Source organism: Labeo rohita, chromosome 13 (assembly GCF_022985175.1).
Source record: "Labeo rohita strain BAU-BD-2019 chromosome 13, IGBB_LRoh.1.0, whole genome shotgun sequence".
Lineage (NCBI taxonomy): Eukaryota > Metazoa > Chordata > Actinopteri > Cypriniformes > Cyprinidae > Labeo > Labeo rohita.
In genome coordinates, this window is record NC_066881.1 from 32,640,289 (window position 1) to 32,662,507 (window position 22,219).

At 36.0% G+C, this 22,219-nt stretch overlaps 1 protein-coding gene across 1 annotated transcript; it reads right to left on the bottom strand.

Annotated features, from left to right (window-relative positions):
• Nucleotides 1-323: 323 nt before the first annotated feature.
• Nucleotides 324-21,755, bottom strand: bcl2l11 (BCL2 like 11). Its single transcript, XM_051126416.1, has 4 exons — nt 21,426-21,755; nt 19,402-19,679; nt 15,943-16,076; nt 324-2,920 (listed from the first exon to the last, which is right to left on the bottom strand). Exons 1-4 carry the CDS (start codon nt 21,440-21,442, stop codon nt 2,804-2,806), a joined length of 546 nt encoding a protein of 181 aa, XP_050982373.1. The 5' UTR covers nt 21,443-21,755; the 3' UTR covers nt 324-2,803.
• Between the last annotated feature and the right edge of the window lie 464 nt (nt 21,756-22,219).

The following is a 22,219-nucleotide window of genomic DNA, read 5'->3' on the forward strand; positions in this document are numbered from 1 at the left end:
GTTTTATTCAAATGTGTGGATTAATGCTTTTTAAAATAGACAAGTCTGCATTTAGAAAGTTGAAAAAAGCAGCTTTTATTTACAAGCAGTATTGCACAAATTAGCACAGAAATGGTTCAGTGCAAAATACAAAAAGATGCATTTAACAAACAAACAAACAAAACAAACAAACAAAAACAAATTATCATTGTGCTACAAATGTACTGGGTCTTGGGTGGCGTCAGATCGGGTAATGCGGGTGTTCAGTGCAACAGGACTGAAAAGACTCAGTCAGAGGTCCAGTGAGAAATACACAGGTTGGCCTGAAATTCATGAAAAAAAAAAAAAAAAAAAAAAAAAATGGTTTGTTCTGGAATAAAAGGGCTAAAGAACGGGAATGCTGCTTGAATCCTTCAGCAAAGGCAGAGAATGAACACATGCAACATGACACAATGGTACTATGCATTGAAAAACGAGGTCTTTGGTTTGAGTGGTAAACCTGGAACGGTAGACAAGCTCAACATTGTCGTTTTGGCAAAGAGCATCAAACTGATATACAAACAAATGCATATGATAACAGGGCTATGCGTCTTCCACAAGTGGAATTGTCTAACCAACTTCCTATACTTTCACCAATACCTTTCATGGTAGGTAGTCAATACATCAGTTCATTTTTAAATCTTTGCAACTTAAAAAAACACATCATTGTTATACCAACATACTTGACGACTCGTCCCGAGCCTTGTGCATTGATTACTGGAATACTGGGACAATAAAAGGCAAAGCCGAGAGGAGAATCTACAAGCCAAAGTAAGGATGGAAGACTGGTTTGTTCAAGAAATCTACACAGGTGTATTTCCCTTAGTCCCTGAGGATGTTAAAGGTCATTTAGTCAGGCCAGTTTGTTAGACTCGGGTTAAGGCTGGAGTTGAGCAGTGGTTGTAATGTGCACACTACTTGCTAGTGGACATGGGCATTTAACTAGAACGGTTGCAAATTTCAATCCCAAATTTGGTGCAACCAGAAACAATGTTTCTGCGAATAAAATCCCAATCTATCACAATTGTGCCGTTAAGCAAGGCACTTAAACGCAATTTCTTTCATGTGCATGATCACTTTGGGAGAAAGCTATTCCATATAAAACCCCTTGACCTAAACTAGATTTACAAAACAATTCATAATCACATGCTGTTTGAACATTAATGGAATCATCAAATTACAAGCCCAAAATGTCACTTTCACGCTCTAATAAAGAAACAAACAGACCGAACAAGGAATCTAACAAAACCGAAATACTAAATGTGGAATGTTTGTCAAAACAACAATACTCACTATCTTTGCCTGTCCGATTTGATTTAGTGACAAGTATGACAAAACAATGCTTGCATTATGAGATTTATGAGTACCTGAAGGTGTTTGTAAGACCTTTTCACATGACTCTCACAAGCATTAAGCGGCATTTTGACCTTTGCATAAAAAAGCGTTGCAGATAGTGTAACGGCAAAGCTATTTTCTTGGCTAAGAAAAACGGAAAATAGTGACTGGTCAAATGAAGATTCACAAAACTTTACAGCTCAAGATGTTGTGTTGTATGTAATGTGCTTTGAAAGTTCAGCAGCAAACGGGTTCAAGTTAATATTATTTGAAATTTTCAATTACTTTATAGGCAAAATATCAACGGTTATAATTCTGTGAAATATCAGCTACATTTCACAAGCCAAAAAAGGTCTATTGCCCATTGTCGCTCACACAGAAGTCACTATCAAACCAAGCAGCTTTCTGTCAGTCAAAATGACAAAATTTGCATGACCAACCTAAACACGAGTGAAATCTGTGAAACGTTTTCAAACTCCCAATTGTGTGGATTCCTATTGAAATGACTGGATTTCGGCCACAAAATTTCACCTTAAGGATGGGATATTTTGGGAAATAATAATTGTTTTTGCCATTTTTGTTTGGCTCCAGTGCAAATCTGGAAAGTGCAAAGCAGAAGCTTCTTCCAAATGATCAATGTCTTCCTTTCAGGAAATCAGTATAGACTAGTGAACCTCATATCATCTAATTAATATTAGTTGGCTAATCTTTATGTTCTATAATGTGTTCCTCCCATTTGTACCAAAGGTTACAACGCAGTAGTTTAGCGCTTCAAAGTTTCCCAATGCATTGGGATTGACATGAGTCATGTGAAAAGGCCTTTAATCATTTGGCTTCAAAGTGAGGATATATAAAAAGGTCAAATTTCTATATATAGTTGATGTGTTCAGTCTCTAATTGTTCAGTTCTAACTTTATGTTTTGGGTTTATCATATTCTGATTTGTATAGACCATGCAAACTAAACGCAAGTGCAAACTTGGAGCCAATGAACACGTGAGGGACAGACAGAACCACTAAAATCATCGCTTGACCGACTAACGTCCACGTTGATGAAATTATACACAAAATGTACAAATTAAATACAGTGAAAATAAATATAAAAGCAATGGAGAAAGACAGGGTAAAGACAAAAAAAGAAAGATGTGTCAAGGGCAAACAGGCAATGAAGGCACGTTTTCCACACAGCATCTAATGGCTCAGCTTTCCATGTGAACGCAGGAAACTCTGCTGTGAGTCAGTCTATGGATGGCCGAGGTTTTCCCGATATATGTATCCGTCCAGGTCTGCACACATCCCGACAGGTCCAAAACTGTACGCCGAAACCCGGAGAGGTTGCGGAAGAGCAGCACTGCTGTTATCCCTTATTATATACATATTTACAATCAGGTAAGGGGGTGATGTAGGATGCTACACGTCTGCTACACGTCTGCTGGGCGTTCAATGTGTCAATCATCTTCTTCGTAGGAAAAACTGTACTACGTGTCCGATGAGGACGTTCATCCACACGACGATGGCGTGTTCATTGGGAGCGCGCAGCTGGGCCGCGTTGTTCCCGCCTGCACCGGCCTGTTAGGATGAGAGAAAAACAATGCATTTAAGTGAGAATCATATTTTTAAAATCAAATAGTCAAATGCAAATTGCAAGTATAAGACAAAGGTGCTAGATCCCCAATGGAGTCCTGCAGGGATGGCCTATTTTTGTAGGCCAGAAACGAGTTAGCATTTTAGCGCTTGGTTTCTTTGTGGGTTTCTGGTCTAAAATAAAGTGTTTGGTAAGGACGACCTCAAGACGTTTGTGACCCTGGACCACAAAACCAGATTGATTGATACTGGATATACATCATATTCTGAAAGCTGAATTAATAAGCTTTCCATTAATGTATGGTTTGTCAGGATAGGTTTGAAAATGTGGAATCTGAGGGTGCAAAAAAATTTAAAGATTGAGAAAATCGCCTTTAAAGTTGTCCAAATGAAGTTCTTAGTAATGCATATCACTAATCAAAACTTAAGTTTTGATATATTTACGTTAGGAAATTTACAAAATATCTTTATGGAACATGATCTTTACTTAATATCCTAAAAAATTTTGGCATATAAGAAAAATTGATCATTTTGACCCATAATGTATTTTTGCCTATTGCTACAAATATACCTGTGCTACTTAAGACTGGTTTTTGTGCTCCTGGGTCACATTTTCATCTTTTATTCTACAGCACAAAATACATCAGTAAGACTTTTAAAGCTTTATGTGTTTTGAAAAAGGAAGCTGCTAACAAGTGAGACTACAAATACTAATGTGAATACAAAGTATTTATGTTATTCTCAAAATATTACTAAGACTTTATTCTTGTGTTGATATGACTTTGTTCTGGAAATTTTGACTTTATTTTCAAAATATTAGCAATTTCATTTCACAATGCTATGATGTCATTCTCAAAATATTACAACTAAAATCTCACAATGGTATGACTTTATTCTTGTAATTTGGACTATTTTCAAATATAATATAATATAAATATTAAAACTTTATTCTCATAATTTTTACTTTATTCTCAAAATATTATGACTTAATTCTCATGATCTTATTCTTAGCGCCACTAAAAAGGAGTCATATGACTCAAACTTTCAGGGAAAATATGTTACAAATAAAGACTTAAAGCGTTGGCGGAAGCTAAATGCTAGCATATACTTTGTTTAGAATATCAAAAATATCACCGTTTACCTTGCTAATCTACTATTTTTGGAGCATACTGACTAATTCCTATTGTATAGATACAGACACAGGCATATTAGCACACGTACGCACATTCTGACTCATCTTTACAGTAAAGAGCTGCCCAGGTAAGTCCTTTAGCATACACCGTGACACTCTGAACCATGTTGACACATAAAATACCATGTTGAGACCTTGATGCTTTGAGGGATTTACAGTATCTTTACGCCGGTCAGATATACAACAAATGCAATACAGGAACTAGCAGCTGTCAGGTTATCCGGTGATCTCTGAGTCTGTGAGATTTGGCAGCGGTTGACCTGAACCAGGTGGCCTCTTTTTGGCCTGCAGCTCTGCGCTGCGTTCACCCGGCATGCTGAATGACTGCGATAAGCAGCGAGGGCATTTCCCCCAGGAGACTGGCAGGAACTTGTGAGGAAACGCACTTTACAAACCAGAAAAAAAGACGAGAAAAAGCCTTTCCTGTAGAGAATGAAAAACACCAGGCCAGGGCGTGACCCTCACCTCCACGATAAGAATCTACTCGGAGATGGCAACTATCAACACGACCGGTGAATCTCATAAAAACTGGTATTTCAGCCCACTATCTAAAAACAAATATTTAAAAAAAAAAAAAAAAAATTATATATTCTCTAAATTATGTTATTTATATTACATAATTATTTAAACAAATAAACACAGTTAAATTATATTAATTATTATATAAAAGTAACAAAATTATTTCTATAATATTTTTAATTTTTTTTTAAATAATTGTGTTATGAGGAAATTAAGCAGTTTAAATTTAAACTTTAAACTTAAATTTGAACAGTTAAACTTTATTTAAATTTCAATACTAGAGTCTTAAAATTAATATTATTTGTAAAGGTTTTTGCATATATATATATATATATATATATATTAGTGCTGGGCTAATTGCATCCAAAATAAAAGTTTTTGTGTACATAATATATGTGTGTTTGCTGTGTATATTTATTATGCACACATGCATGTATATATTTAAGAAAAAAAAACATTTTTATATATTAAATATATTTATATATAATATAAATTATATTAATATAAATATATACATGTATATAAATATTTTCAAAATATATGCTGTATGTGTGTACATCTTTATATATACATAACATCACTAATATATATATATATATATATATATATATATATATATATATATATATATATATATACACACACACACACACACAAAATTAAATAATATACATAATTTTAATACATAAAATATGTTGTAAATATTTATTTGTTTTATATTTTTTTACAACAATGAATAACAGTAATAGTAAGTTTGGGGTGTAAAGTGCTTAATTGTTATGCTAATAATGTCACATTGCAGAAAAGGCCCAGATTTTGCATCTTTATGCAAAATCTGCTTTATTTCTTTCTATTGGTTTGGGGATGAAACATGACCTGTTTAATGAGATTCACCTGGCTATCACACACACACACACACATGCAATAATTAACTAAATCACTGAATTAAGGCAGGTGTGCGTCTATGAATACAATCGACCTGCATGAGGTCTAAATTAGGCCCTGTCATAAAACACTTTCTTTACAAACAAAGACAGAGAGTGAAAAAACAGCTTCTAATTCAGTAAAAGCCCTGCCAAAAATCACAACGTGCCCAAGGAGGGATTGTGTATTCAGCCAGAGGAAACAGGTGAGGAGGAAGTGAAGTGAAATGGAGGGAGATTTCACCCTGTGTGTGTCTGTGTGTGTGGTTATACGAGAGAATCATGAGTCAGTGGGACTGAGGAGCTCAAACCGAACGTGCTTCAAAGAGAAACGCTTGTTTCAAATGCTGCATATTTTCATGTGACGTTCATTTCGACTCGAGTGAGTCAACGCTAAACTACGCATCTCTGCGCGTCAATGACTTCCACAACAAAATAACTCCTGAGGTCACTGAGTTTAGGTGAACTGAATAACAAGGGGCATTTCAGAAAGGAACTAGTGCTACATATTGTATTAAATATAAAGGAAGCATTATCTGAAGAAGTACTTTGTTTACTGATATGGGTTCTTCAATGGTCAATAGTGATAAATAGAGAGTAGGATTGTCATTGTATGATACAAGATGCGCACATCAAGCAGGGCTGGGTGAATTTTATCTTTTCATTCAAATGTTTTGCAAGTTTGTGGCTCAGACATGTCTCTCAAATGCATGTTTACATATAAAAAAACAAAGGAAAAGCTGTGCAGTGGAATGCAAAATTTTGTAAAGAACTAATTTTACTGTATGTTTAATGTTTAATATTGTTTAATCATGTTTGCATCATGGCTGAAAGTTGCTGTTATTTTCTGTTTTTACAAAACATACAAAACAATAATAGCATACTACTGGTGTTATATTATGCCATTTTGAAAAAAAAATAATAAAAAAATAATAATAATATAAATATATATATATATATATATATATATATATATATATATACACACACACATGTATGTGTGTGTGTATAATTTTGTACATTTTTTTTTAATACATAAATTATTATTGTACATTTTTTATACATAAATTATTATTTATTTATTTATTTTTCTTTTTGCCATTTTGTTCAGCTAATATCTAATGCACAATGCATAGGCCTGTAGTTTGATTAACATAAATAATTTTACATTTTAAATGCATGCATAACGCATAAATGCTGGATAAAGCCAAGATACGATCACATTATATATAGATCTGTTGGTCCTCATTTGCAAAAACCAAACTGGCACGATTTCAATCGCACTAAAATATTTACATGACATTTAAAAAGGACAAATGACTGTTTTTATCTGACTGTAATCAAATGTTACAGTGCATTAAAATCCCCTTAACGAGGGTAACATTTTAAACCGGTTTCAAACTCAAACAGAATTCCAAGTCGGAACTTTGTTTTAAAATTTGGAGGGAGATTTAATGCTTCCATTAATTGGATGCAGATATGATGACCCTAAAACAGCCAAACAGCATCAGATTTATTGGTCTATCACTAGTTTACATAACTGTTCATATGTTGTTACGAAACAGCAGTTGTGTGTTGCATGCACAACTTAAGCGGGTCACGAAAAGGCTCTTGGTTGTGATGTGGTGAGCGCGTCTTCAAAACCAGCGTGACACTGCAGATCGAGTAAAATGACAGAGGCGCATCCCTCTAATCAAGCACAATTAGCTTACGCACCACTGCGGAAAAACACGCTGACTTATTTACTATTTCGGCCCGGTTTGAGTCGACACAGCCCGACGCTCGTCTCCTCCATCTGGAATCAATTCATCAGTGTTAGCTTTAAAAACAATCTTGACACAAAAGACGGTGTTTTTCTAGAGTCCTATCTGTACTGTGGGATGGAGGGGTGAACCGAGAGAGCATACGGGAGACGAAGAGTGGCATCCCTGACTCATCTCGCAGGGACAATGGAGTCTGGCGTGGAAAAAAACCCCAGCGACCACATGCAAGAAAAACAGAGCTGCCACAACTCAACAAAGCCAGAGCGCAGCAAAACAATCCTCGCAGACTGTAGCGAGCTGCTAATACATTCACAGATGGCCAGAGCTGGTAAAAGCGAATGTAATACAACACAAGCGCATGTGCTTTCAGTTTACGTGGAGGAATAGCATGTGACAAACTCACGAAATACAAAAACATGGAGCAACAAAGAAACTACAGCATATTAGCTGCACGTCGGCTTGCACTTGCACTGTCAAGTAGTATGATGGAATGTATATTATTGAGAGAATCAGTGTAGTGACATGAAAACATGAGGGAAAAGTACAAACAGATGCAGGATTTGGAGCTTCAATCACACCAATGAAAATATTTAATCAAAATTGAAACTTTCCAATAAGCTTCCATTTGTGAACGACATAAACTAACAAAGAAAAATACTTAACATTATTTATCCTGGTTCATATTAATTACTAAAACTTTATAAAAATAATCAAAATGTACCTGTCATGTATACATTATCTAATGGATCTGAGCCAACAAACCCCAACAATGAAAAGCAATGTTATTTTTGTTAGATTTATGTTTCGTTAATGTTTTGATTTGTTAGATTTTATTTTTATATTTTCTGCTTTCATGTTAATTTTAAAGTTTTTGTCATTTTAGTGATTTTACATTAATTGTCATTATTTTTAATTATTTTATTTCAGTTTTAGTTAAAGTTATTTAATTTTTATTTTATTTATTGCATTTTATTTTATTTTTATTATATTTCATATCAAGTAATTAGGGCTGTCAAACGATTAATCGCAATTAATTGCATACAATAAAAGTTTTGATTTATATATAATATAAATTATATAAAAACTATAACATATACACTTGTAAATATTCCTTAAGTATATACATGAATGTGTTTGTATTTATATATAAGTACACACAAATATATTAGGCAAACTCAAACTTTTATATTGGATGTGATTAATCACGATTAATAATTTGACAGCCCTACAATTTTTTTTAATGGTTTTAGTTAACTAAAATAACCCAATGTATTTTATTAACTAATGTTTACAAAGATTAATAAATAATGCAACAAATTTGCTCATTGTCAGTTAATGTTAAGTAATACATTAAACAAAATAATACATTATATATTTTAAATTAAATTAAACTAAAAAATAAAATTTAAAATAAAATGTAACAAAAATACAATTTATTTGAAATTTATTTAGTTCAAATATTTTATTAACATTTTTTGGTAGAATTTTACAATAAAGGCTTTATTGTAAAGTTTTACAAAAATGTAAAATATATATTTTTTAATTTCATTATTTAATTTTATTTATTTTTTTAATATTTAATGCATGTTCCTGATTTCATTGTGATTGTTTCCTAACAGCACATTAACTCAAAGTAATTTTATATCATTCTAATTTCTAAATTCACTTCCACGTAACATCCAAAATAAAAAAAAAAAAAAAAAATTAATTTACCACCAAACTACACAACAATAGCACATCATTTTCATTCACATCACATTAAATATGACATTTACCCTGACTAAAGGCACGTTCACACCAAGAATTATACCTATAATGATATATATAACTATATTAGTGTCCGCACCAATGCACGATAATATTCTGTTTATTATAAGCATGTGCTGCAGTTTTGTCATCTGCATCTTGAAAGTCAGGTGGATTCTGATTGGCTGTCAATGTTTTATTATTCATAAAATCACTCTAGAAGTGATTCCATCAATATTGTTGTTATCATTTTAGTTATTCTACTTTTCATAGCATTACAACAATTACTAAAACTTCATAGTTATTGTTTTTGGTGTGAACAGGTTTCAAGGTTGACTGAAGCATCTTTTTGTACTTGATGAAGCATCCAACGATTCATTAAGCTGTACTAAGAGGGACAGTTGAGGTTCTGACTAACTGCTAGTCACTCAAACAGCACTAACCCTCAGGGAGACAGTAAGTTTGCAGCATGTTTGGACATAAACGCATGCAATCATCTCCTGAGAGGTAGCCGCATGACTCAATAGAAACTTCACCAGCTACAATACCCCAGACTGTTCCAATTCTCCAGGGAAGAGGCCTGCAACAAAAGAGCATTGATGCAAAGAGCTGACAAAGGTCCGTCATGTGCGATTCTTGCAGGGCGAGATGCAGACATTAGCAGGGCTGGAACAACAAGCGCACTCTGTGGCCAGACATCTGCTCTGCATTAGCGCGGTGCTTACTAACAGAGTGCTAGCATGTCACACCAGCACTCCTCCATCAGAGCCAACGCTGGAGAAGTGCTGAGGAGAGCGAACGATCTGGAAACAGACTTTATAACGCTGCACATCCAGGACAATTATAGGGTCTCCAATAAATCCCAGCTGAAGTTTCTGATTATCTTTCTATTTAGGAGAGGAACTCGAACGGAAAGCGCACACTGGGTTCTTGTGCTGCATTTAATAAACAAGAGTGCCAAAGAGATTTGATTGCTCAAGTTTTTCTTATTTTTTATTAGTGCCAAGATTCATTATTAATATTCCTCATACTTACTGTTATGGCTTTATTCAAATCCCTAACACAAAAGTGTTAGACGTTATTAGGCACATAACTCGTCCTAATACCTCGTATCAAGCATCTTAAATAGGAGAGGTGTGATATTACTTTTCAAAGTGATCGAAATGACGATATTCGTTTGGCGAAGAATAAAACGAACCAAAAAATCTCATAAACTTACATTGAATTAGGGACCAGGCCATATTTAAAGACTTGAGGATATTATAAATGTCCTTAAGCGTAAATTTTAATGTGTGACTTCTAAACCTGGAGAGGGGGTGTAAATTAATACAAATTATACAACTCCATGGGCATTTCTATTGTAAAACATACATTTTTTTTAGTTATTTTGAGTAGAAATTGTGAATAATAATAACAAATCTATATACTTAATCCTTTCCCAGTAAATAAATAAACTGAAAGTCATTAGATCTTTGAATATTGTTGTGGGAAATGGGGGCCAGAAAGGTTCAAAAGGCTTAAGACCGCAGGTCTACATTATAATTTACTTAAGTTACACTCTATCAACCACTTAGCAACACCCTAGCAACCACTTACAATACCCTAACGACCCCATAGCAGCGCTCTGACGAGCTTTGCACAAGCAAGATATCATGTAATCATGAAAAATGTTTAATATTTAGTGGCATTTTCTTGATTTTTATTTTATTTAAATTCTGAGTTTACATCTCAAAATTCTAACTTGTTTCCCTAGAATTCTGAGTTTACATCCCACAATTCTGAATTCTGAAATTATGGGTTTTTTTCTTAGAATTTTAAGTTTACATCCCAAAATTAGCAACACCCTAATGACCCCATAGCAGCGCTCTGACATGAGCTTTACACAAACAAAACATAATTTTATCATAAAGTCAAATGTTTAGTGGTATTTTGTGGCATTTTCTTGATTTTGGTTTAGTCCAATGTTTCAAATGTGGACATATTTCAATTCATTGATGTTTTTTCCCAATCAGTTTTTCCAAGAATCACCATATAGAGGTCAAACAAACATGCACTAAATATATAAACACACAGGAGCATCAAAACCCAAAACAAACACCAGTTTACATCCTGAAAATCAGATTTTTTCCCCCTGAGAATTCTGAGTTTATATCCCATAATTCTGACTTTTTTCCTTAGAATTCTAAGATTACATCCTAACATTCTGACTTTTTCCCTAAGAATTCTAAGTTTACATCCCAAAATTAGCAACACCCTAGCAACCACTTACAATACCCTAGCAACCACATAGCAGCGCTCTGATATGTGCTTTACAAAAGCAAGACATCATTCTATTTTAAGTCAAATGTTTAATGGTATTTTGTGGCATTTTCGGGATTGTCCAACGTTTCAAACGTAGAAATACTTTAATCCACTGACAGTTTTTCCCTATCAATTATTCCAAAAATCACCATATAGAGGTCAAACAAACATGGGCTAAATAAATAAACACAGAAATGAGCATCAAACCCCAAAACAAACCCTCAAAGTGGGTTTGCTTATTCAGTAAATTACTTAAAATCACAGGGCCTTTGATTTTTGATGTGGACTATGGGGAGTCAAAAAGGTTAAGAGACACCTGGTCTTTATCACAGTTTACTTGTTACTTTCTATCAACCACTTCATAGCACCCTAGTAATAACATAGCAGCATAGAAGCAAGAACCGTTCTTATTTTATTCTGTTTATCATGAAGTCAAATGTTTATTGTGATTTTTGTAGAATTATCACGATTTTTTGTTTACTCTAAAGTTCCAGAATGTGGAAATACTTCAATTCGTTGACAGATTTTCCAATCATTCATTCCAAAATTTGCTAGAGCGAGGTCAAACAAACATGGTCTGAATAAATAAACACACACACAGGAGCATCAAACCCCCATACAAACTCACGAAGTTACATTACAGACACGTGAGAAGAGAAACAAACAAAAGCTAGTAGTCCAAAACCCTCCATTTGGAGTGCTGGCAGGCCGCTTCCTTTCTGACCCTGACAGTGAGCGGCTCTCGCTAGGCCCGAGTGCGTCTCTATGGCGCTGAGGAGACTGACCCGCTGCATAATTAGAGCCCAGAGCCTAACCGCAGGGTAAACATAATGAAGCTGAGCCGTCCCAGACACATACAGCTCTGCCATGCAACCCTCCCTTTTTTTTTCCTCTCTTTCTCTCTCTTTAGAGATGACCCCTCGGCCTATTAGAAACTCCACCAGGGCTATTAGTCTGAGTCTTAAACAGAAGTGGGCAGCTGGGGGGGGGGTTGGGATGAACTCTGCTCCTCCTGAGTCTTCTGAAACACGGCAGACGCTGTACGAGGCTGTTGTCACGCACAAGCTCCTGTAATGTTAGGGCTGCTTGTTGTGATTCATTAAATGGATAGAACATTCGAATGGACTTCGCATCCGCTCTTAACTTTGAGTTTTGCGTTCTTTTAACATGTAAAATAGCCAAAATCATAACCTGCTGTACTTTCAGGGGGACCTTAAGATGATGTATAAGACAAAACCAAATAAAATAAACTCAAAATTTTGACTAATTTTCTTGCAATTCTAAGTTTACATCTCACAATTCTAACTTTTTTTACATCCCAAAATTTTTTTCCTGAGAATTGAGTTTATATCCCGATATTCTGACTTGTTACCTCAGAATTCTGAGTTTACATCCCAAAATTCAAACTTTTTCCTTAGAATTCTGAGTTTACATTTAAAAATTCTAACTTTTTTTTCTTAGAATTCTAAGTTTACATCCCGATATTCTGACTTGTTTCCTCAGAATTCTGAGTTTACAACCTGAAATTCTGACTTTTGTCCTTTAGAATTCTGTTTATATTCCAGAATTCTGACTTGTTTCCTCAGAATTCTGAGTTTACATTCTGAAATTCTGACTTTTGTCCTTTAGAATTCTGTTTATATCCTGGAATTCTGACTTGTTTACTCAGAATTTTGAGTTTACATCTTGGAATTCTAACTTTTTTCCATAGACTTCTGAGTTTACATCTTGAAATTATAACTTTCTTTCCTTAGAATTCTGAGTTTACATTGTGAAAATTCTGACTTTGTTCCCACAGAATTCTGAGTTTACATTCTGAAATTTTTCTTTTTTTAGAACTAAGTTTACATCCCAATATTCTGACTTGTTTCATCAGAATTCTGAGTTCACGTCATTAAATTCGGACTTACAAGTTTACATTCTGCAATTCTGACTCTTTCCCTTAGAATTTTGATTTTACATCCCAAAATTCTGACTAAATTCCTCAGAATTCTGAGTTTACATCCCACAATTTACTTTTTTTTTCTCTGAATTTTGAGATTTCATCTTGTAGTTCTATTTGTTTGTTTGCTTCTGCCATGAAATAAAATATAAAAAAGGTAACTGCAACTTCTTCCTTTAAAATTCAACTTTTTTCTTGCAGTTCTGACCTTGTTGTCAGAAACCTAATTTTGAAAGTATTTCTACACGTGTAAAACAGTGGCAGCGGCTTTCCTTCATTAGTCTATCTAGCTATCTTTTTCAAACAAAATAAACTGTTTTAAAATCATTACTTTATTAATCACATTACATTGATAAACACACTATATTAATCATTACTTTTTTTTTCTTTAATAAGGGCCTTCTGGGGTCCTAAACCTGAACGTCCCCTCTGATAGGGTTAAAGGGTGTGTCTGGAGAACCAGGCAAACACGACACATCCAGCAACAATGAATCACTGATGAATCAAGTGCACTTGTTTACAGTAAATGCGTCACACAGCATTCTATAAGAGTATGACATGTGATTGTTCTGGAAGGATATTATTTTAAAAAAAAAACTTTCAAAACAAAACAAAAAGTTGCCACAGGCAGAGTTGAAGTACGAGACATAGCTTAGCAATTAAATCATATTTACACTAGCATTCACAGGTGTGGGGACAGATAGATTTTATTTTTATATTAAACTGTTTTCAATATTCATGTGGATCATTGAATATTTTTGGTCAAATAAAAGCAGCCTTAATAAGCAAAAGAGATTGTTTAAAAACATTAAAACACTTTGCTAAACTTTTAAATGTAAAAAAGGTGTAAATGTACAAAAAGGTTTAAAATGTAATGTCAGACTTTTGTTCAAACACTTAACCCAAAGTATGAGCAGTAAATAGTACTGTTGCCTTAACAAGCACCACTAATAAATGTACTGTTGAGCTGTTTATGAGCATGTCTGGACTCTTGCCTACAGGTATATCTTTCAAGAGGTTTGCAGGTCTTGCTCACTTAAACAATGACTAAGGTAATTTTACGCAGCAATAACCAAACAACGATAGACGGAGTAGATAAGGCTCTATTTGCCTACTGAGCTCGCAGAGACGACCTCAATCAAAACTCTGTCTGTTTACACTGCGACCAAGAGAAACTGGTCAACTTAAAATCCTCAGAAAAGCAACATTCGCTAGTTTCGAAATCTATAACAAGCTAAGGTCTGATACAACATAATAAACATAAATACTACCAGACAGAACCGTGTCCAACTGGACAGCTGCCCAAACAGGAAGCATGACACAGTACTGGAGTCCAAGAGGTGAAAGGCAATAATTCTGCAACGGAGGTATTAATTATCTCAGATTTCACCAATACAATAACAGAATCTTATCGGAGCCAGGAACGTCACCAAACAGAGAAAACAAGTTTGCATGTTCATAATAGATAACCAAAGATGGACATACTGTTCTAGCATGGACATATTTGCATAAGAAATACAAAAACAGAACTTATAAAATCATAGGATGAGTCATACAGGACTGGACATTAATCTAAAGGTCATATGTGACCCTTGACCACAAACCCAGTTATAAGTAGCACGGGTATATCTGTAGCAATCGCCAACAATACATCGTATGGGTCAAAATGATCAATTTTTCTTTTATGCCAAAAATCATTAGGAAATTAAGTAAATATCATGTTCCATGAAGATATTTTGTAAATTTCCTTCTGTAAATATATCAAAACTTAATTTCTGATTAGTAATATGCATTGCTAAGAACTTAATTTGGACAACTTTAAAGGTGATTTTCTCAATATTTTGATTTTTTTGCACCCTCAGATTCCAGATTTTCAAATAGCTGTATTTCAGCCAGACATTGTCATATCCTAACAAACCATACATCAATGAAAAGTGTATATATTTAGCTTCCAGCTGCATGAATCTCACTTTCAAAAAAAAATACCCTTATGACTGGTTTTGTGGTCCAGGGTCACATATCTGTATTACAAACAGCAAATGTGTGAATTGCACATCAGTGCATAGTAACTGCAGTGTGAATATTAAACTAAATACCTGAAATTTAAAATATAGTGGTGCTAATTTCAAGTCTCTTGCGACATATTTAGAAAATATATTACTACTCTCAAATAAAAAGTGGGACTCCAAAGAGGGATCATAAATCCCTTAATTAACAGTTACTGACGATTGTATAATCTAGTAATGGAGAATGAGATGATGAAAGACGAAAGTGTGAACACCATATCAGCCTTGATTCTTTAAGAAGAACCTTGATTTCTTGACTGCCGCTGGAGTGATGCAACTTTAAGAAATACAAGTTATGAAAATAAAGCTCCCAGAGTAAACATTTCCCTCATTAAGGCCCTGATCTGCAGAGACTTGCGACGGCGCTTTCGTATGCACGCTCCCCTCTGCAACACCTGATTTTAACTCTGATACGAGAGGGAGCGGCTTCTAAGTGTAAAATCAAACCGGCTTCCCTGGACAGACAAAGAAAGCCGTTGCTCTAGCGAGCGAAAATATTTCATCATCATCAATCTCCTGCGCTTGATCCTATGGTGTCACCTCAATATTACTCACCCCTTGACAGTACAGACGGTTGAACTCATCTCCAATGCGCCGCAGCTCCCGTGCGACCGCCATCTCCCGCCCCATGGCTTCGTCAGGTGCTTCCATCTGCACGCGCTGATGGCTAGGTTCGGCAAACCATACCTCTGAGAAAGACAAAGGAATTCAATTTTAAGACACTCTACAAAAAGCTCATTCAAAAGTCAAATGATGGGGATGAACAATGTGAGCAAAAAACATATAGTGTAATATACTAGTGCTGTAAAACGGTTAATCGCGATTAATCGCATCCAAAATAAAAGTTTTTGTTCACATAATATGTCACATACAGTATATATTTTGAAAATTTCTGCATGTATATAAATATTTTTAATATATAAACATAACATTTTTTCTTAAATATATACATGCATGTGTGCGTACACATTAGGTATACAAATAATTTGGATGCAATTAATCGTGATTAATCACAATTAATCGTTTTACAGCACTAATACATACAGTAATACAAGGTGATCAAAACACTAAAAATAATAACCAAATGTCTTAATGTCCAAAGTAAGCTAGGTCTATCAAACCTGTTTGCAATACATTGAAATAAAAACCTTATATAGAAACTATTTTCACTCATAAACTGTTAGCAAATTTCACAATTAATCACAAAGAAATGGCAAGTAACACAAGTGTAATTAAGTGTAATACTTAAGCGGAAAGACTGAAATATACAGATTGCAATAATCCTTCCAATCATTTATAATTTCAAAAAATCATTGTTTACAGTGGACATTTTAAATAATACATAAAAAAAGTTATTTGCAATGCAATAGGAATGATTTGTAAGATCATGTGAAAATTCAGTTTAAAGTTATTACATTTAGATTAAAGATTATGAAAACAAGATTTGTGCACAGCTGAATTGTGAAGGCCAGGATTAAGAATAAGAAAGCCTGAGTCATATTTATAGACTTGAGGATGGACTTTTTGACTTAAACAAGCAATAAAACAACTACAAATCAAAACATTCCTTATTTCAATTCATCCTTCAACTGTTTTTTCTTCTTTGAAGAACCAGAGCTCACACTGTCTTCATACTGTCAAACAGAAGGCCAGGATTAAGAATCCAAATAAGCGTAATTAAAAAAAAAAAAAAAAAAAAAAACACACTATTTGACAGTTAGTTTCACACCACGCAAGACGCAACTTTTTCTAACAAACTTCTACTCTCGTATATCGCATTGGCATCGTCTGATGCAAACAACCTCCTCTGCAACCTCTGGTTCGGTTTTTCCACGGCCATTATCATGATTAAATATTTGCCAACTGTGCTAAAATTACACCTCTTGTCAGTTGTAAGACAGTAGCTGAAAGACTGGGGTTATTTTGAGGCTAAACACTAATATCACCCAAATTCTGTCTGAACTCAAATTGATCTCGCACTATGACTCAAGCGAGAAGTCGTTTGCCTGTTTCTTTTTTCATGCTCAATCATATTAGGACCATTGGATACTCATTTCCCTTCACAACTCCGCTAGACCTGTACGAACTGAACCAGACAATATCTCAAATATCACTCCAAGTTTTAGTCAACACTTTCGCCTCATTCTCTCATGCCTTTACTACACTGTGTTGACAACAACATCTCAAAAGAGAATATCTAAATCAATATTTCAGTGGTCAGATGACTCTCTGCATCTTCATTGATCTTTGGACAGAATAACGCGTCTGACCACAAGAGGTGCTCAAAAAGTGCACAGAGTTCATATGTGTAAATTCAAGACCTTGTGCCAACACAATGCAGCAGCTAAAGGTATAAACAAGAGGCCACTGGTAGAGGAACTCTCCTGTTGAGCGAGCAACAGATGAGAGCCCTGATAAGTTATTGTTGTTTCTCTTCGCCATTAAGAGTGGCTACAGGAAGACAATTATCGCCATCTCATATCTCTTGGCTCTCAATAGGGAAAACAGAGATGGTTGGATCTCGTGTCTAGCTTTCACAAAAGACAGGCTAGTCTATTTTGACTGCGCGCACTAAGGCCGATTCTCCGACTGCTTTCTTGAGGCCTCGGTCACAGAGCAGGTAAACAAGTAGACAACAGGCAAATCAGCCCACTCCATCTGAGGCATTATGAGAAGATGGGTCACAAGCTGTGGTCATGCGTCTCAGGTGCACCACGTTTGCAAGATATTGTGAATGAACCGAGCAGTCGGTTCACGCGCGTGCGAGCACATTAAGCAGCGAGCAATCTGATGTGCGCAGAAAGGAAATGCAGGTTATTTCTTTTAGAGTAGCTGTCACAAAGACAAATGAGCCGACTTGGCTTTAGGCAGAGTTGTGCTGATTCTAAATGAGAAGAACATGCTTTCTGGAAGAGATTCTCAAGACAAGTGCACTGCCAAGCATCAAAACGTTATGCTTATCACTGCGCTAATGTGGAAAACTGAGCGCCAAGTTAAACATCCAAAGCACTTAAATGGATGACATGCATAAACTGTGAGATGTGACTATATTAATATTTTTATGTACCTTTACTTCACCTGTGCAATCTGTCACTGTCTATTTGGAGGTTTTTTTTTTTACTTTACAGACCCAAGGAACCCGCTCCCCAATTCAGACCCACAATATGTGACCCTGGACCACAAAACCAGTCATAAGTAACATGGGTATATTTGTAGCAATAGCCAAAAATACACTGTATGGGTCAAAATTATTGATTTTTACGTCTTTTATAAAATCAGTAGGATATGATCATGTTCCACGAAGATGTTCCTACCATAAACACATCAAAACTTTTTTTTTATTATTAGTAATATGCATGGCTAAGAACTTCATTTGGATTTTAAAGGCGATTTTATTCACTTTTTTTTCACCCCTAGATTCTAGATTTTCAAATAGTTGTCTCTCAGCCAAATATTGTTCTGTCCTAACAAATGCATTGTACTGGTGTAATGTACTGGTTTTGTGGTCCAGGGTCACATATATATAAAATGGCTAGATTTTCTTTGGCTACACTTTCTGTTTTCTAAACTTTATATTATGCTTAACATATAACTAATGTATTACATTTGAACTAATACAGAAACATTTTTAAAAATATCTATTTTATATATCTGTCCACTGACCCCCCGGGGCCCAAAACCAAATCTCCCCTTGCCATTGTTAATAAACGTTTGTTGTAGACAGCATTAAAAATGATAATTCAACGCATAATTTACTTTAATCGCAATAAAATGATCAGTAATTATAAATGATTAATTTTGTCATGTTAGTCAAGATATAGAAGAGCGCGCGTGATTCAAAGCTCAGTCACACCAGGGCGGGAAACTTGCAGCCGGCTTCAGATTTGAAATGATCCAAATCTTAACGGACAAATCCACTGGAAGAAAACCGTTATGATTCCTCGCTGTTCGTCGCGTCACTGTCGTGTTTACACACCACAAAATAGAGCCTTTTTTTCTCCAGGGGGCTCTTACCATCATTTTGGCCGTCTTGCGCTTCGGAAATATTGGGCATTAGAGGGGAACCTGGCACAGAATCGCTGTCGACGGAAAAATAGCCACTAGAGGACCTGGAGAAGGTTCGGCACATCGGTGACCTCGACTGGTGACTATTCGACATGGAAATCCCTCCCCTTAACGGGTCCCCATCGCTCGGCTGAGGGAAGTCAAAGTGCTCGGAGCGCAAGACAGCTCCGCCACCGGCGCTCTCTCCGCTTCCCCGCGAGGCCGGGCCATTGGCCAGCGTTTGCTCTCTGCAGAACAAACAAAACACTCATTACTGTCTTTTGCAAGCGTTTCGAAGAGGAATTGAGGACTGTTGGCAGGGGGATTGAATTTCCAGTCTATTTCGTGGCGATCAGCATGCGTTTGGAAACTCAGCTGGCAGCGAACGCTGCGAGTAGTGACCCGGTAAAGTGCGTCACAACCGAGCTCCACTTCAACTTCCTATTTCTTCCTTACAGCAAAACAAGCCTGCTTTTTGGGATAAAACTTTATAATGCGCGACGCGATCGCGTCGAATGCCGCACGGCACTTCGAACTCGCGCTGTAGCGGAATCTACACGCGTTCGTCTTTTGTTTTTCATATTTCTGGTGTAGAGAGGTTTATTATGTCGGGCTTTTTAAAATGAAAACATTCCGCAGTTCTCCGTAAACCGCTTCAGCGTTGTCAGTCATGCCGGCTTGTACAAACCGCGAAGCAACCGTGACAAGACAGCGATAAAAATAGATCTAAAACAGAAAACGTATATAAGCTAAAATAAAATTAGAACAATCTCCATCGTGCTATTATAGAATCACCTACCGCTATATGTGTAGTGCGCCTGCACTTGCCAGTCACTTCTAATAGTAAGAACTTTATCATCCGTAGGAGCGCGAATTACAAACACGCACGTCGCCGGATCGCGGTTTCTTTCTTCAGTTTTCTTTATATCTTGCTTCGATGTCACTTGTCAGCGAGTTGCAAAGTCAGCATTTTACTGACAGTAATGAATACTGTACTGTACAAGCGGGGAGTCTGACTTGACGTCAACTCGATCGCGACGTCTTTATTTCGTTATTTATGTTCACTTGTACGCGAGCTGTAATGCTCAGCATTCTACTGTCAGCAATCGGTACGAGCGTGGAGTTTCAAAGCAATTTATTTTCACTCAAGAGAGTGGCAGCGAAACAATATCCTGCGCACCAAAACAAAAGTTTCCTATTAATAGGAGCGCGTCGACGCCTCCAAGTGTTCAGGCAAACAGACAGCAGACAATAGCGCAAAGTTATGCGAGTAACAGCGTAACAGACCTACAGCCTAGTCGATCGTTAAAAATAAATAAACAATCATAATAAAACACACATCGCACGGCGCGTTCCAAATCGCCATTGTTTACACGTTTCGAAAGTAAAGCGCGATTAAATACGTCTTTTACACCCGTAGGTAGGTTATCGCCTGGCGTACATCTGTAGAACTTCAACAACAATCGCGGGTTTCCTCATTTTCGGACTTATTTTCAATGGATAACGGAAAAGAAAACAAAGCAAACAGGTGTCTGTCGTTATCCATCGAAAAACAGCTAAATTATTCACTCTGGCTAAATGTCAACACGTATTGGCCACTGAGGGGAGTGGACTCCTTTACTGTATCTCAACTTTTGTTGTCTTTGCGACATTGTTTGGCTGGACGCTACGCAAAGCGACCAGACAAACGCGCATCTGAAGTTTCACTTTTTTTCCCCCTCGCCGCCGCGCGCAACTATGCGCGTTATGCGTCGCTAGAATAAAATATCAACACGGAAAACAATCCAAGACGATCTTGACAAATAAACAAAATGATAATCCGATTCTACTAAACCCTTTTTGGCTTTTAAATCACGGCGATCAAATGTTAAAACGCATATATTACTGACGTGTAATCCCTTTGAAAGACAATATTGTGCAAAAAGGAGAGAAAGTGCAAAAAAGTTGTCCTAAAGAAAGCCGGCATACTGCAAGATACGCGCGTATGAACTCACCTGGACGTGTCAGACATATCCGTTCCGGCAAAGCACGTTAACGCATCATCTCCGCGATAAAAACAACAAAACGAAGGGTAAATTTCGAAATATCCAGAGATTAAAAAAAGTGTTGTAAATAAAAAGCACAATTCCAAGAGCAAACAATCAATGCCTCTAAATCTCTCGATGTATTTGTTTCCCCTGGAGCAGCGGTCATATAAGATCCTGTTTGAAAAATGTCCACAGGATTGTTTTGAATGGTCTCTTTTGTCTCTGTGTCTTCTTAAGTGCACTTCCTCGCTGAGCCTCACTCTCTTGCGTCTGCTGTGCAGAGTGAGACAGACGTTCTGAAAGTGTATTTACTAAGGCCACGCCCACAAGGGCTGGGCTTGTAATGGTCAAAAGGGGTGGGATCTTCTCAAACCACACCAATGCTCCAAATGTACACAAACACTTTAGATTAAACTAGAACAAAAGCACTATAGTTCTTCTTTTGCACAGACTAGTCTCTTCTGTGGTATATTTCATGTACCGTCTGGTTGAATAATGTTTGATCACAAGTGACACAAGTCACAAGCAAGTCATGGACATTTTGAAACAACCTAATGCCTCATGCAAAAAAAAAAAAAAAAAAAAAAAAAACAGGTTTACAATTGCCATAATAAGCATTAGCTATGCATTTTATTCTGCTATTAATTAAGTTATCCAGTGTTTGTGGCACAATATGATAACATGCACTTTTTACACACACAAGGCAAATGCAATTAGGAAAATAGTTCTAAATATATCCAGTCTTCCATTAGTGTACACTG

What these genes read in the sequence shown, in the direction of transcription:
- bcl2l11 (XM_051126416.1), bottom strand. An exon ending in GCAAGACGGCCAAAATGATG is followed by an intron (nt 16,077 to 19,401) that starts GTAAGAGCCCCC and finishes TGTCTTTCTCAG; the next exon opens with AGGTATGGTTTGCCGAACCT. An exon ending in ACCGTCTGTACTGTCAAGGG is followed by an intron (nt 2,921 to 15,942) that starts GTGAGTAATATT and finishes TCATCCTAACAG; the next exon opens with GCCGGTGCAGGCGGGAACAA.